At 42.4% G+C, this 15,733-nt stretch overlaps 1 protein-coding gene across 1 annotated transcript; it reads right to left on the bottom strand.

Moving 5' to 3' along the window:
- Window positions 1–7,374: 7,374 nt before the first annotated feature.
- LOC124708803 lies at window positions 7,375–8,164 on the bottom strand. The gene is made up of 3 exons (XM_047240465.1): window positions 7,991–8,164; window positions 7,880–7,885; window positions 7,375–7,785 (listed from the first exon to the last, which is right to left on the bottom strand). The coding sequence occupies exons 1-3, from the start codon at window positions 8,162–8,164 to the stop codon at window positions 7,375–7,377; spliced, it is 591 nt and encodes a 196-aa protein (XP_047096421.1).
- Between the last annotated feature and the right edge of the window lie 7,569 nt (window positions 8,165–15,733).

Below are 15,733 nucleotides of genomic sequence, written 5' to 3' on the forward strand. Positions count from 1 at the left end.
CATCCATCCCTATGCCTACAATATTTTGATCATGCTGTCTACTGCAATCATCGCTACTACTGTTTTTTTTTCGCTACTTCTATTACTTTACTAGTACCACTGCCATAAAACTGTTACTACTGATAAACTGTTGCGAGCAATTTATTTTCAGGTGCAGGTGAATTGACAACTCATCTGTTAAAGCTTATAAATATTCTTTGACTCCCCTTGTGTCGAATCAATAAATTTGGGTTTTACTTCCCTCGAAGACTGTTGCGATCCCCTATACTTGTGGGTCATGAAGACTATTTTCTGGCGCCGTTGCCGGGGAGCATAGCTTTATTTACAAGCCCACTTGAAGGTGACATTTTTCGCTGCAATTTATTCACTATGGGGAAAGCTCCTGAATCGAAGTTCCCTATATTGTCATCCACTACAAAAAGAGGTACAACTCTGAACACCTCGGTCACTCTTGTTTCGTCATCTATTATGAGTAAGCTTCTTACTTCACCACATGCTACTGCTACTTCTGCTAAATCTGATAATGCTCCTGGTGATTATGATGATGCTTCTGCTGTGCTAGATAAGAGTGGTTCGTTAGGTCATTTCCTAGATACTAGAATTGCTAGAGCTAAACAAATTGAAAATGCTGAAAATACTACTACACATGTTAGTTCACCTCAAGCTAGGGGGAATCCTAGCGATGATCTTGATAAAACTTATATTGAACTTGATGATGACTTCATTGAAGATTGTCATGCTACTAGGGATGCAAGTGCTATGAGAAGTCTTCTTGCAAGACGAGCTGTTAGATATAATTTATCTCCTGATTCTAAATTTGCCACATCTCCCATAAACATTAGAGATAAGGATTACGATTTCTGTCTGGATTTATCTTACATATCTATTGTTGAGAAAGAACCTTTCTGTGGTACTGAAAATGAAAGTGCTATGAACCATATGAATGAACTTTCTACTTTGAGTAATTTATTCTCCCGTGATATTAAGATATGCACTTACTTTGTCATTAAAATTTTCTCTTTCCCTCTAAAAGGAGCAACTAAAATTTGGTATGATAATTTGTCTCCTGGATCTATTGATAGTCCTATTGGTTTGGTTAATTCTCTCTTTCAGAAATATTTCCCTGCTAGTGCTCAACATGCTGCTTTGCAGAAAATCTTTGATTTTGTGCAGGTAGAAGGAGAGAAATTGCTTGAATCTTGGGCAAGATTCTGTTCTTTAATTAGAGCGCTACCTAAACATCCGTTAGCTAAAAATGAACTCCTTGATATATTTTGTAATGGACTAACCGTTGAATCTAGGACATACCTTGATAGTTGTGCTGGTTGTGTTTTCATGCAAAGAACTCCGGCTGAAGATGAGAAATTATTGGCTAAAATAAGCAAGAATTATGATGATTGGACTACATCGGAGCCGACACCAACACCGAAGAAAAGGGGAATGATTGAATTAAATGATGAAGTGATGAGGGAAGCCAAGAAATCTCTTAAGGAGAAGGGTATTAAATCTGAAGATGTGAAGAATCTACCACCTATAGAAGAATTATGTAAGCCAATCCCTCGTTCTTCCACTATTGAGGTACACTCTCTCGAACGCTTTGATAATAGAGATATTCCCTACTCTAAACCTCCTGATCAATGCGTAGATGAATTTGATAATCATATTGTTAAGCAAGATAATTTTAATAAGAGAATGGAACATCACATAACGGAAAATTTTAGAGCTATCAATAATTTTCATGATGTTGTGGAAAGAACCTCTAATAATGTTAAAATGCCTGTTAAACATTTCCAAATGGTTCAAACTCAAATTGATCAGCTCACTAAAGTGCAAAAAGATTTGCTAGTTAATGCTTCTAGAGAAAAGCATGCTTATGAAATAAGAACTAGAAGCGGTATTTTTACTCAGGATCCTCTATATCATGGAGGACATCCAAAGAGAATTTAACAAGATTCTCAACGAGTTGATGATACTAGGACTAAGTCTAAGAAAAAAGAAGAAGAAACATACAACTGTTGTAGAATCCTCTGAACCTGCTGATCCTAACAGTATATACATTTCTAATGCTGAAACTGAAAGTGGTAATGATAAAAATGATGCTTCCGATAAAAAAAAATTGAAGAAGAACCTGAAAAGCATACCAAGAATACAAAATACACTAAGAAAGATTTCATTGCTACTAAACATGGTAGTGAAAGAGAACCTTGGATGCAAAAATCAATGCATTTTCCTGATAAGAAACATAAATCAAAGGAGGAAGAACATTATAATAAGTTCTGTGAATGGATGAAACTCTTGTTTCTGCAAATTCCTTTGACTGATGCTATTAAATTGCCTCCTTATTCAAAGTATATGAAAGATATAGTTTCTAATAAGAGGAAGATTCCGAATGAGGAAATTTACTATGCTCGCTAATTACTCCTTTAATGGTAAGGTTCCAAAGAAGCTTCGTGATCCAGGTATACCCACTATTCCACGCTCCATTAAAATTAATTATGTTAGAACTGCTCTATGTGACTTGGGAGCAGGAGTTAGTGTTATGCCTTTTTCTCTCTATAGAAGACTTGATCTAGAAAAATTAATACCAACTAATATATCTTCGCAAATGGCTGATAAGTCTACTACTATTTCTGTTGGTATATGTGAGGATGTTCTTGTTCAAGTTTCTCATCATTCTATGATATTAACTGACATTGTTGTGTTGGAAATGTCGGAAGATGGTAACATGTCTATTATTATTGGGAGACCTTTTCTTAACACTGCAGGGGCTGTTATTGATTGCAACCAAGGAAAAGTAACTTTCAATGTTGATGACAAAGAGCATACAGTTTCTTTTCCATAGAAGATTGATGTGAATTATGGTCTAAACTCGATTATTAATGTTGATACCATCCAAATTGGGATATTTCATTTGCCTTTGCCCAAGCCAAAGAAGAAGAATAATATTGTCATGATTGGAACTATTCCCGTCGAGGTTGTGGTAACATAATCATTGTGTGAAATACAAGGTTTTGGTTCATATAAAATTGTTTTGATAACAAGACTTGATCAACCTTGTTAACAAAATAATTTTGAATGAATGAAACTATGTTTTCACCTATGCACCATTGATTGACTTTAATTTTGAAGGAATTTGAATATTAAATAATTATTTTTTATTCATTTATTATTATTATTATAAAATAATATATGCATTATTCATATAATATGGCCAAATATATAATATCTTAAAATTTGTAAACCGCAATTGGACAAATAATATATGCATTATTATTAGAAAAATGTGAGGAATTTGAATACGAAATAATTATGTTTTTATTCTTTTTTATTATTATTATCAAATAATATATGCATTATTCATATAATATGAACAAATATTTAATATATTTAAATCTGTAAACCGCAATTGGACAAATAATATATGCATTATTATTAGAAAAATGTGAGGAATTTGAATATGAAATAATTATGATTTTATTCATTTTATTGTTATTATTATCAAATAATATATGCATTATTCAGATAATATGGCAACATATTTAATATCTTTAAATCTGTAAACCGTAATTGGAAAAATAATATATGCACTATTATTAGAGGAATTTGAATATGAAATAATTATTTTTTATTTATTTATTATTATTATTATTATCAAATAATATATGCACTATTCATATAATATGGCCAAATATTTAATATCTTTAAATCTGTAAATCGCAATTGGACAAATAATATATCCATTATTATTAGAAAAATGTGAGTAATTTGAATATGAAATAATTAGTTTATTATTATTAATATGGCCAAATATTTAATATATTTAAATCTGTAAACACTAGCATAACGGTTAAAAACTCCTAACTTTTTATCAAATACAAAAACTCACTTAGGGAGAGAAATTCTCTTTCACTAACTTCCCTTATTGACGTGCGCAAGGTTTGATATATAGAAACACACATAGTCCATACAAATATAGAAGACGATTTATAGAAAGACACATAGTTCAAACAAATATGGAAGACGATTTATAGAAAAACACACTGTTCATACACATAGTTCGATATATATTGAAGACGATCTATAGAAAGAAACACAATTCATACAAATATAGAAGATGATTTATAGAAAAACACACAGTTCATACACATAGTTCGATAGATACTGAAGACGATTTATAGAAAGACACACAGTTCATACACATAGTTCTTTAAATATTGAGACGATCAACATGGCTATTGTCGACAACTAGCTCCCGATAACTCCTAGCCATCTCGAAATCCAGCGAGCGTCTAGAGCGGCATAACGCACTTGCTCGTAGCTCAATGGAACATTGCCCACCCAAAAATCAGTTCATCTTCATTTTCTTCCGCGGCGTCCTTCTTGTTGTAGTTCTTCCTCTTGTTCTTCTCCTTCTCAAGATTTATCCCAATGATAGAATTTGCCAGATCGTATATACTGGGAATGGGATTTTTGGTGGGGTTCGGGAGTATCTTCTCGAGGTCGAACGCAGAAGTAATACCAATACCGTAGGGACTTAGCATTTCCACATCCTTGCTGATAGCCGCGCCGCAGAACCTGATGGTCTCGTCCTGCAAGAACTCATTGAGAACAAATCTAGAATACCAAATTCTCGGTCACCACCGAGAGTTGAAGGACGGCGGCGCGCTGATCACCCTCGCGAGGGTTGGTGAACTCGCAATCCAAGCCGACGCACTTGATTGGTGCGTCGTCGAGATAGTCCCTCTTGACGGCACGGATCTACTTCTCCACCCGTGATGCACGGAGAGTGACAGTGATCTTGAAAGACATCCCTTCGGCCATGAGGTGGTATATCCGAGATCGAGGAGCCGGGTTGCGCACGAGGTGTTCCATTGGGGCCGAAACGTCGACGGAGAGAGAGCTTTTTGGTAGAGAATGATGGAGATGTGAGAAGAATGTGTGTGGCAATGGTGTGCAGGAGATGAGCATATAAAGGTAAAGAAGATGAAGATGAATAGGCCAGCCACCGGGTGATCAATTCCCATGGCTGACCGCCAGCGCCGGCCACCCAGATTCTCGTGGCCGCGCGATGCGTGACGCTCGATTTCGGCGCTAGTAATGGCGACACGACGATCGGCTTCCACGGGAACGAACCGTTTGACTTTAAGTCCCGGCTCATGTCACCAGCCGGGACTAAAGGGGGTTCCGCAGACGCAGCGGGCCACAAAACCCTTTTGTTCCGGTTTGGGAAACAAACCGGGACCAATGGGTCTGGCATGAGGATGTTTTGAGAAACGGTTGGACCACAACGCGAAGACCTTCCGAACAACCAAACGAACCATTTCATTTCTAAACCCATGCAAAAAAATGGAGGCTACAGCCTACCAAATGCGGCCTATATGTTTTGAGCATGCGAGTTCCAAACTGACCCAGACAGTCTAACTCTGTTTCGAAAATTATGTTTTTGTAGTGATCGGTATACTCCTATGTCTGACATTCTATAATTTGAAGGTCGGTATCTAGGATGTGTTCGGTTTGAGAATCCTGATGCATGGAACGGAATGGTTCCATTCCAATGTCACGGAATGGTTCCGTACCCGTGTTCGATTCGGAAAAAGCGAGGAACGGAATGGTTCCGTGCCTGTGTTCGGTTCGGGAAAAAAACGCGGAACGGAATGGCAGGATTTTGGTTCAGCTCACCTCTTTTTCAGTCAGCGCGGTGACAGATACGAGCTGTTCCTCCAGATTCCACCAAATTGGTGGAACGACTTGGTTCCGTTCCTTCCCTCCTGAGGAATGACTTGGTTCCGTTCCTTCCCTCCAACCGAACACAGGGATGGGTGCTGGGTGCGGAACCGTTCCGTTCCATTCCACCAAATTCCAGAACCGAACACATCCCTACAGTTCAACAGTTGTCCTTCGCCGGTCAGCTGCACTCAGCACTCGGCCGCGTGCGCAGGAGCAAGCAGGTTTCGGGCTCAGCCACGCCGCGCCACAGTGCATGCGTGCATGCGCGCGTACGTATGGCATGGCAGTGGGCATGCATTATCTATGGTGTGTTGTGAAAATATGTACTCAATGCATTACTGATTACTTATGGCATGCAGGCTGCTCCATGCATTGCACCGTAACATTTACTTCTCTCTCTGCAGCAGCGACAGCAGCTAGCAGAGGTGCACTGTGCTGCCGTGCATGAGTCCTTGGGCGTGGAGAGGCTAAGCAATAGAAGCTGTTGAATTCAGTCTAGAGAGTACTAGCAGTGAATGATTTGCCTTCACGGAGTTCGCTGTACCCTCTAAGCTGCACGCTCTCGTACACACGGTGTGGTACACAAGTCATGCACTTGATCTTATCGGTCCAAATTCATGTACCTTGTGGACCACCAGTTGCTGAACCCTTTGTATCCCACGTTCATGCTGAGGCTTGAACATCGATTCAAATGACACAGATTGAAATTCTTAGGTACGTACGCGGGTCCCAACGGGCCACCCTAAATCGAACATGGTAGTTTTTTTTTCGATAAAGGGAATATATTAATATCAGAAGATACTAATTACACCCGGCCTCTGCAACAACGCACCGTCTTAATGACAATACGGATACACACAGCCAAGAAAGAGAAAAGAAGCTAAGAAAAAAGAGTCCCGCCATAGCATTCCAGCCCTAGCAACAACAATACAATCACCACCATGACAACACCTGAACTCCAGACTCTTCAAAAGCGACGCCTCCAAGAAGGGAACGGTGCACCAACGCCGTTGTCGCCCGATCAAAGATCTTAGGTTTTCACCCTGAAGATAGTCCGCGCATTCAAAACAATGCCTTCAACAAGGTCATTGTCAGGCACAACCAATTAAGACCAGACCTTAGATTTTCATCCTGAATGGAAGGACTCTGAACTTCACCTGTGCTGCCGCCCCACTTTCATACTGCTGCTGCAAGCCCAGAACACCGAGCAAGGAACATGGTAGTATTGGATTATACATTTGTTACTTACGCTGTAACGTGTGAATAGAAGGAAAACCAATTCAATTCGTGGGAGCATATGAACTCATTGTGTAAAAACATAGTGGTATATTAAAAAATAGTGAAATAAAATTTCTCATGTCATCTAGCCATTTTATGCTGGTACAAGTTTGCCACAAACAAGATAATCTTTACATACTCTCAATTCTCAGCCGGTCAAGCGATTGAACCAGCCTGAACGCAGACCGCTGATCTGCGGATACAGTTACGGTGGAAATAAACATCTCGAAAGAATTACAGGTGATCATTAGCTAGCCCAAGAGATGACAAAACAAAACACAGCGAAAAAGAGCAAGCATTCCAGCCGGCACTCAATCTACACTACACAAGAACACGCGCGCATCAAACCATGCACACAGGTTCAGGGCTTCAGGCGACGCACGAGTTGAGGCCCAAGCATCCCATCAGCAGATTCCTCTTCCGTCTAGGCCGGTGGGAGCTGACGAACTCCGGCGGCGGAACCTGGTACAGGTCCTCGTCGACCGGCCGCACCACCCGGGAGGCGGAGGCGCCTCTGCCCTTGGCCGTGGCGTGCGCCAAGCCTGCAGCCTCAGACCCCCTAGCAGAACGCCGGCTTCCCTTCTCCCGAGCGTCGCTCTCCGGCCTCCTCGTCTTCCTGGGCGTCGGTTTGCTCGGTGGCGAGTACCTGAACCACACGTCGCTGCAAGCCTCCGGCTCCGGCTCCGGGGCGTAGTAGCACTCGGCGGCGGGCGGCTCGGCGTAGTGGTGGTAGCAGTAGTTCCACTCCCCGAACGCCGGCACCTGCGGCCTCCTCGCCTTCTGCAAAACCAAAACCAGATTAGCTACATGAGCTACGACTAGAAATCACAACACTCCGATTCCTGTATGGATGGGTTCACACGGACACTCTTACCTCCATCTGGGTTTACACGAACAGCATAGGTGAAAGCAGAGCTAGCTGGAGAAGAGGAGAGCAAGCTTCTATGGCTGGGGTCAAAGGCGAGTCCAATAGGGGGGCTTCAACAGGCTTGAGCCTGCCCTCCGAAAATGTAAATCTTTTTTTACTACTAGTCATCAGGTCCATTAGCAGCTGAGCAGGCTTCCAGGGTTCTAGGTTCCAGCCCAACACGAACACATCGTATTGAACAGCCAGCGTAGGCTGCATAGTGCATCTCTTCCATCCCCATTCCCCCAGCATGGCAGCACAGAACACAAGTAGAGCAGCCACGACCGGCGAGGCGGCGAGCCGGCCACAGAGGAGCCACGGCACCGACGCCGGGAAGGAGGGGCTGGGGGTCCGGCCGAGCGCCGCAAGCCCGCATGGCCGCACCAATAGAAGGCGACGCGCGGACGGCGGATGCACCGAGCCCGCCAGCGTCGGACGGGGCGCATCGTGAGCATCCTTAGCTATCCCTCTGTTATTTATCTATGTGTACTAGCTGTCTAGCTCCAGCCTCCAGTTAATTTATCTATGTGTAATATATTTTCAGATTTGTTAAAATGAAGAGAAAGCATGGCAGCAACCTTAGCTATTATATGCTTTCAAGTACATGTCTGTTTACTAGTTTTATTAGATTGTATGCTTTTAACTTGAAATTTGTATGCTGGAATTATCTCACAAATATTGGCCTATTTTGTGGCATTGTATGCTTTTAACTTGAAAATTTATTGTATTTTATCTTATATAATTTTATGTCTTGTATATTGGCTTATTTTCGTCATTTAGTAGCCGTTTAGTTAGTCATACTCAAGTTTGAGCCCGCCCTGCAAAAAGTTCCTGGACTCGCCGTTGGCTGGGGTGAGTAACGTAGTACGTGCTTAACTAGTGGAGAGTAGCTAAACAGAATGGAATGAGACCTCCAATAGCTGGAGTACAGCCGTTTATATAGCTAGAATGAGAGGAGAAGCAACGCCGCACCGGCGATGTCTAGACAGAGAGGGCAGCCATGGAAAGGCCCTTTTTCCGCGGCGCAGTGGCTCACTGTAGCCTGCCGAAGGCTAGCATCGGCACGCTGGGAGGAGACAGTGGGCGCAGCAAGAACAGCGTGGTCCTGCTTTGACGACGAGCAAGCAAGCTTTTACTACACATGATGGAGGCCCTGTATCCCTGCTGCAGGTCGCAGCGGGTTCTAGCCGACTTGCAGCCTTCTTGTCACCCCGTGTTATTTCGGCATCATTGCAACCTGATGAAGAAGTTAAAATAAACATTTCAACTCTGCACTGCTACCGATGGCTTCTTTACCACAACCCCATGATATGTCTCGTGGAGTATGAACCAAGGAACAAGTAGAAGCTACTCCACACGACTGCCAGTTTTAGGCCTTGTTCGGCAGAGGTGGATTACTGTGTATTTTAGTGTATCTACCATCTTGTCTTTGGACTTTGGTGAGAACACCTCAATCACCCAATCCCCCTAGATCCTCTTCCATCCAGACCCGTACAATCCCGCTCTTCAAAACATAGACTCAATATCAGCGATGCAGTTTCATCGTCCCAGTCTTTCACTCTCCCCCCAACTCGCTCTCACCTCGCTACAGTATGACCTCCTCTTTCTCCTCGCCGGGCCGCTCCTTCCTCCTCTCCGCTGGAATAGCCGGCCGAAGATGGAGAGGAGAAGGCGCCACAGTACGTAGCAGTAGTACTAGGATTAGGTTATGGTCCTTAGTGGCGTATGGCGTGCATGCCGGGAGAGAGGTGGCGGATCCCACCGGCTGGATCTGGCACTGCATCGTCTTCTTCCTCGACCTCATGGAGCTCCGGCGGTCGGAGCCAAAAGTGTGGCGGTGGAGGGAGATGAAGATCTCCGTAAATAAAGCCGTTTCTAGCAGATCTGGTGACTAGCGATGCAGCGGTGTGATACGTCTTAAACGTATCTATAATTTCTTATGTTCCATGCTACTTTTATGATGATACTCACATGTTTAATACACACTTTATGTCATTATTATGCATTTTCCGGCACTAACCTATTGACGAGATGCCGAAAAGCCAGTTGTTGTTTTCTGCTGTTTTTGGTTTCAGAAATCCTACAAAGAAAATATTCTCGGAATTGGAAGAAATCAACGCCCAGGGTCTTATTTTTCCACGAAGCTTCCAGAAGACCGAAGGGGATACGAAGTGGGGCCACGAGGTAGCCAGACCATAGGCCGGCGCGGCCAGGGAGGGGCCCGCGCCGCCCTATGGTGTGGGCCCCTCGTCAGCCCTCCGACTCTGCCCTTCCGCCTACTTAGTCTTCGTCGCGAAAACCCCTGTACCGAGATCCACGATACAGAAAACCTTCCAGAGACGCCGCCGCCGCCAATCCCATCTCGGGGGATTCAGGAGATCGCCTCCGGCACCCTGCCGGAGAGGGGAATCATCTCCCGGAGGACTCTTCATCACCATGATCGCCTCCGGATTGATGTGTGAGTAGTTCACCCCTGGACTATGGGTCCATAGCAGTAGCTAGATGGTTGTCTTATCCTCATTGTGCTATCATGTTAGATCTTGTGAGCTGCCTATCATGATCAAGATCATCTATTTGTAATGCTACATGTTGTGTTTGTTGGGATCCGATGAATATGGAATACTATGTCAAGTTGATTATCAATCTATCATATATGTGTTGTTTATGTTCTTGCATGCTCTCCGTTGCTAGTAGAAGCTCTGGCCAAGTTGATACTTGTAACTCCAAGAGGGAGTATTTATGCTCGATAGTGGGTTCATGCCTCCATTGAATCTGGGACAGTGACAAAAAGTTCTAAGGTTGTGGATGTGTTGTTGCCACTAGGGATAAAACATCAATGCTTTGTCTAAGGATATTTGTGTTGATTACATTACGCACCATACTTAATGCAATTGTCTGTTGTTTGCAACTTAATACCGGAAGGGGTTCGGATGATAACCTCGAAGGTGGACTTTTTAGGCATAGATGCATGCTTGGATAGCGGTCTATGTACTTTGTCGTAATGCCCCGATTAAATCTCATAGTAGTCATCGTGATATGTATGTGCATTGTTATGCCCTCTCTATTTGTCAATTGCCCAACTGTAATTTGTTCACCCAACATGCTATTTATCTTATGGGAGAGACACCACTAGTGAACTGTGGACCCCGGTCCATTCTTTTACATCTCAAATACAATCTACTGCAAACTCTGTTCTTTACTGTTCTTCGCAAATAAATATCATCTTCCACACTATACATTTAACCCTTTGTTTACAGCAAGCCGGTGAGATTGACAACCTCACTGTTACGTTGGGGCAAAGTACTTTGATTGTGTTGTGCAGGTTCCACGTTGGCGCCGGAATCCCTGGTGTTGCGCCGCACTACACTCCGTCACCAACAACCTTCACGTGTTCCTTGACTCCTACTGGTTCGATAACCTTGGTTTCTTACTGAGGGAAAACTTGTTGCTGTACGCATCACACCTTCCTCTTGGGGTTCCCAACGGACGTGTGTCTTACACACCATCAAGCAACTTTTTCTGGCGTCGTTGCCGGGGAGATCAAGACACGCTGCAAGGGGAGTCTCCCACATCCAATCTCTTTACTTTGTTTTTGTCTTGCTTTACTTTATTTTATTTACTGCTTTGTTTGCTTTCTATATCAAAAATACAAAAAAATTAGTTGCTATATTTACTTTATTTACTGTCTTGTTTGCATTCTCTATATTAAAAACACAAAAAAATTAGTTACTTGCATTTACTTTATTTAGTTTGCTTTATTTACTACTGTTAAAATGAATACCTGATGGCGTGTATTTCACACGTTCGTTGGGCAACCCCAAGAGGAAGGTATGATGCGCACAGCAACAAGTTTTCCCTCAGAAAGAAACCAAGGTTTATCGAACCAGGAGGAGCCAAGAAGCACGTTGAAGGTTGATGGCGGCGGGATGTAGTGCGGCGCAACACCAGAGATTCCGGCGCCAACGTGGAACCTGCACAACACAACCAAACTACTTTGCCCCAACGAAACAGTGAGGTTGTCAATCTCACCGGCTTGCTGTAACAAAGGATTAACCGTATTGTGTGGAAGATGATTGTTTGCAGAGAAAACGAGTAAAACAAGTATTGCGATAGATTGTATTTCGAGTAAAGAGAATTGGACCGGGGTCCACAGTTCACTAGAGGTGTCTCTCCCATAAGACGAACGAGCATGTTGGGTGAACAAATTACAGATTGGGCAATTGACAAATAAAGAGAGCATGACAATGCACATACATATCATGATGAGTATAGTGAGATTTAATTGGGCATTACGACAAAGTACATAGACCGCCATCCAACTGCATCTATGCCTAAAAAGTCCACCTTCGAGGTTATCATCCGAACCCCCTCCAGTATTAAGTTGCAAAACAACGAGACAATTGCATTAAGTATGGTGCGTAATGTAATCAACAACTACATCCTTAGACATAGCATCAATGTTTTATCCCTAGTGGCAACAACACAACACAACCTTAGAACTTTCATCACTTGTCCCGGTGTCAATGCGGGCATGAACCCACTATCGAGCATAAGTACTCCCTCTTGGAGTTAAAAGCATCTACTTGGCCGGAGCATCTACTAATAACGGAGAGCATGCAAGATCATAAACAACACATAAGCATAACTTTGATAATCAACATAACAAGTATTCTCTATTCATCGGATCCCAACAAACGCAACATATAGAATTACATATAGATGATCTTGATCATGATAGGCAGCTCACAAGATCCGACAATGATAGCACAATGGGGAGAAGACAACCATCTAGCTACTGCTATGGACCCATAGTCCAGGGGTAGACTACTCACTCATCACTCCGGAGGCGACCATGGCGGTGTAGAGTCCTCCGGGAGATGATTCCCCTCTCCGGCAGGGTGCCGGAGGCGATCTCCGGGATCCCCGAGATGGGATCGGCGGCGACGGCGTCTCGGTAATGTTTTCCGTATCGTGGCTCTCGATGCTGGGGGTTTCGTCACGGAGGCTATTTGTAGGCGGAAGGGCAAGTCAAGAGGCGGCACGGGGGCCCAAACCACGGGCCGGCGCGGCCGGGGGTGGGGCCGCGCCGCCCTAGGGTTTGGCCACCCCGTGGCCCCTCTTCGTCTCTCCTTCGGACTTCGGAAGCTTCGTGAGAAAATAGGCCTCCGGGCTTTTATTTCGTCCAATTCCGAGAATATTTCTTTACTAGGATTTCTGAAACCAAAACAGCGTAGAAAACAGCAATCGGCACTTCGGCATCTTGTTAATAGGTTAGTTCCGGAAAATGCACGAATATGACATAAAGTGTGCATAAAACATGTAGATAACATCAATAATGTGGCATGGAACACAAGAAATTATCGATACGTTGGAGACGTATCAGCATCCCCAAGCTTAGTTCTCGCTCGTCCCGAGCGAGTAAAACGATAACAAAGATAATTTCTGGAGTGACATGCCATCATAAACTTGATCATACTATTTGTAAAGCATATGTAGTGAATGCAGCGATCAAAACAATGTGTATGACATGAGTAAACAAGTGAATCATAAAGCAAAGACTTTTCATGAATAGCACTTCAAGACAAGCATCAATAAGTCTTGCATAAGAGTTAACTCATAAAGCAATAATTCAAAGTAAAGGTATTGAAGCAACACAAAAGAAGATTAAGTTTCAGCGGTTGCTTTCAACTTGTAACATGTATATCTCATGGATATTGTCAACATAGAGTAATATAATAAGTGCAATAAGCAAGTATGTAAGAATCAATGCACAGTTCACACAAGTGTTTGCTTCTTGAGGTGGAGAGAAATAGGTGAACTGACTCAACATAAAAGTAAAGAATGGTCCTCATAGAGGAAAAGCATCGATTGCTATATTTGTGCTAGAGCTTTGATTTTGAAAACATGAAACAATTTTGTCAATGGTAGTAATAAAGCATATGCATCATGTAAATTATATCTTATAAGTTGCAAGCCTCATGCATAGTGTACTAATAGTGCTCGCACCTTGTCCTAATTAGCTTGGACTACCCGGATTATCACCGCAATACATATGCTTTAACCAAGTATCACAAAGGGGTACCTCTATGCCGCTGTACAAAGGTCTAAGGAGAAAGCTCGCATTTGGATTTCTCGCTTTTGATTATTCTCAACTTAGACATCCATACCGGGACAACATAGACAACGGATAATGGACTCCTCTTTTAATGCTTTAAGCATTCAACAACAATTAATTCTTTTCTCATTAGAGATTTGAGGATGTTTGTCCAAAACTGAAACTTCCACCATGGAACATGGCTTTAGTTAGCGGCCCAATGTTCTTCTCTCACAATATGCATGCTCAAACCATTCAACTCGGTGTAGATCGCCCTTACTTCGGACAAGACGAACATGCATAGCAACTCACATGAAATTCAACAATGAGTTGATGGCGTTCCCCGATAAACATGGTTATCGCACAACAAGCAACTTAATAAGAGATAAAGTGCATAATTACATATTCAATACCACAATAGTTTTTAAGCTATTTGTCCCATGAGCTATATATTGCAAAGGTGAATGATGGAATTTTAAAGGTAGCACTCAAGCAATTTACTTTGGAATGGCGGGAAAATACCATGTAGTAGGTAGGTATGGTGGACACAAATGGCATAGTGGTTGGCTCAAGTATTTTGGATGCATGAGAAGTATTCCCTCTCGATACAAGGTTTAGGCTAGCAAGGTTATTTGAGGCAAACACAAGGATGAACTAGTACAGCAAAACTCACATAAAAGACATATTGAAAGCATTATAATACTCTATACCGTCTTCCTTGTTGTTCAAACTCAAAACTAGAAATTATCTAGACCTTAGAGAAACCAAATATGCAAACCAAATTTTAGCATGCTCTATGTATTTCTTCATTAATGGGTGCAAAGCATATGATGCAAGAGCTTAAACATGAGCACAACAATTGCCAAGTATCACATTACCCAAAACATTTATAGCAATTACTACATGTATCATTTTCCAATTCCAACCATATAACAATTTAACGAAGGAGAAACTTCGCCATGAATACTATGAGTAGAAACCAAGGACATATTTGTCCATAAGCTACAGCGGAGTGTGTATCTCTCCCATAAAGTGAATGCTAGGATCCATTTTATTCAAACAAAACAAAAACAAAACGACGCTCCAAGAAAAAGCACATAAGATGTGGCCGAATAAAAATGTAGTTTCGGGGAGGAACTCGATAATTTGTTGATGAAGAAGGGGATGCCTTGGGCATCCCCAAGCTTAGACGCTTGAGTCTTCTTGATATATGCAGGGGCGAACCACCGGGTGCATCCCCAAGCTTAGAGCTTTCACTCTCCTTGATCATGTTGCATCATACTCCTCTCTTGATCCTTGAAAACTTCCTCCACACCAAACTCGAAACAACTCATTAGAGGGTTAGTGCACAATATAAATTGACATATTCAGAGGTGACACACTCATTCTTAACACTTCTGGACATTGCATAATGCTACTGGACATTAGTGGATCAAAGAAATTCATCCAACATAGCGAAAGAGGCAATGCGAAATAAAAGGCAGAATCTGTCAAAACAGAACAGTTCGTATTGACGAATTTTAAAATGGCACCAGACTTGCTCAAATGAAAATGCTCAAATTGAATGAAAGTTGCGTACATATCTGAGGATCATGCACGTAAATTGGCATAATTTTCTGAGCTTCCTGCAGGGCAGTGGGCTCAGATTCGTGACAGCAAAGAAATCTGGAACTGCGCAGTAATCCAAATCTAGTACTTACTTTTCTATCAACGGCTTAACTTGGCAC

This window comes from Lolium rigidum, chromosome 1, assembly GCF_022539505.1.
Source record: "Lolium rigidum isolate FL_2022 chromosome 1, APGP_CSIRO_Lrig_0.1, whole genome shotgun sequence".
Classification (NCBI taxonomy): Eukaryota; Viridiplantae; Streptophyta; class Magnoliopsida; order Poales; family Poaceae; genus Lolium; species Lolium rigidum.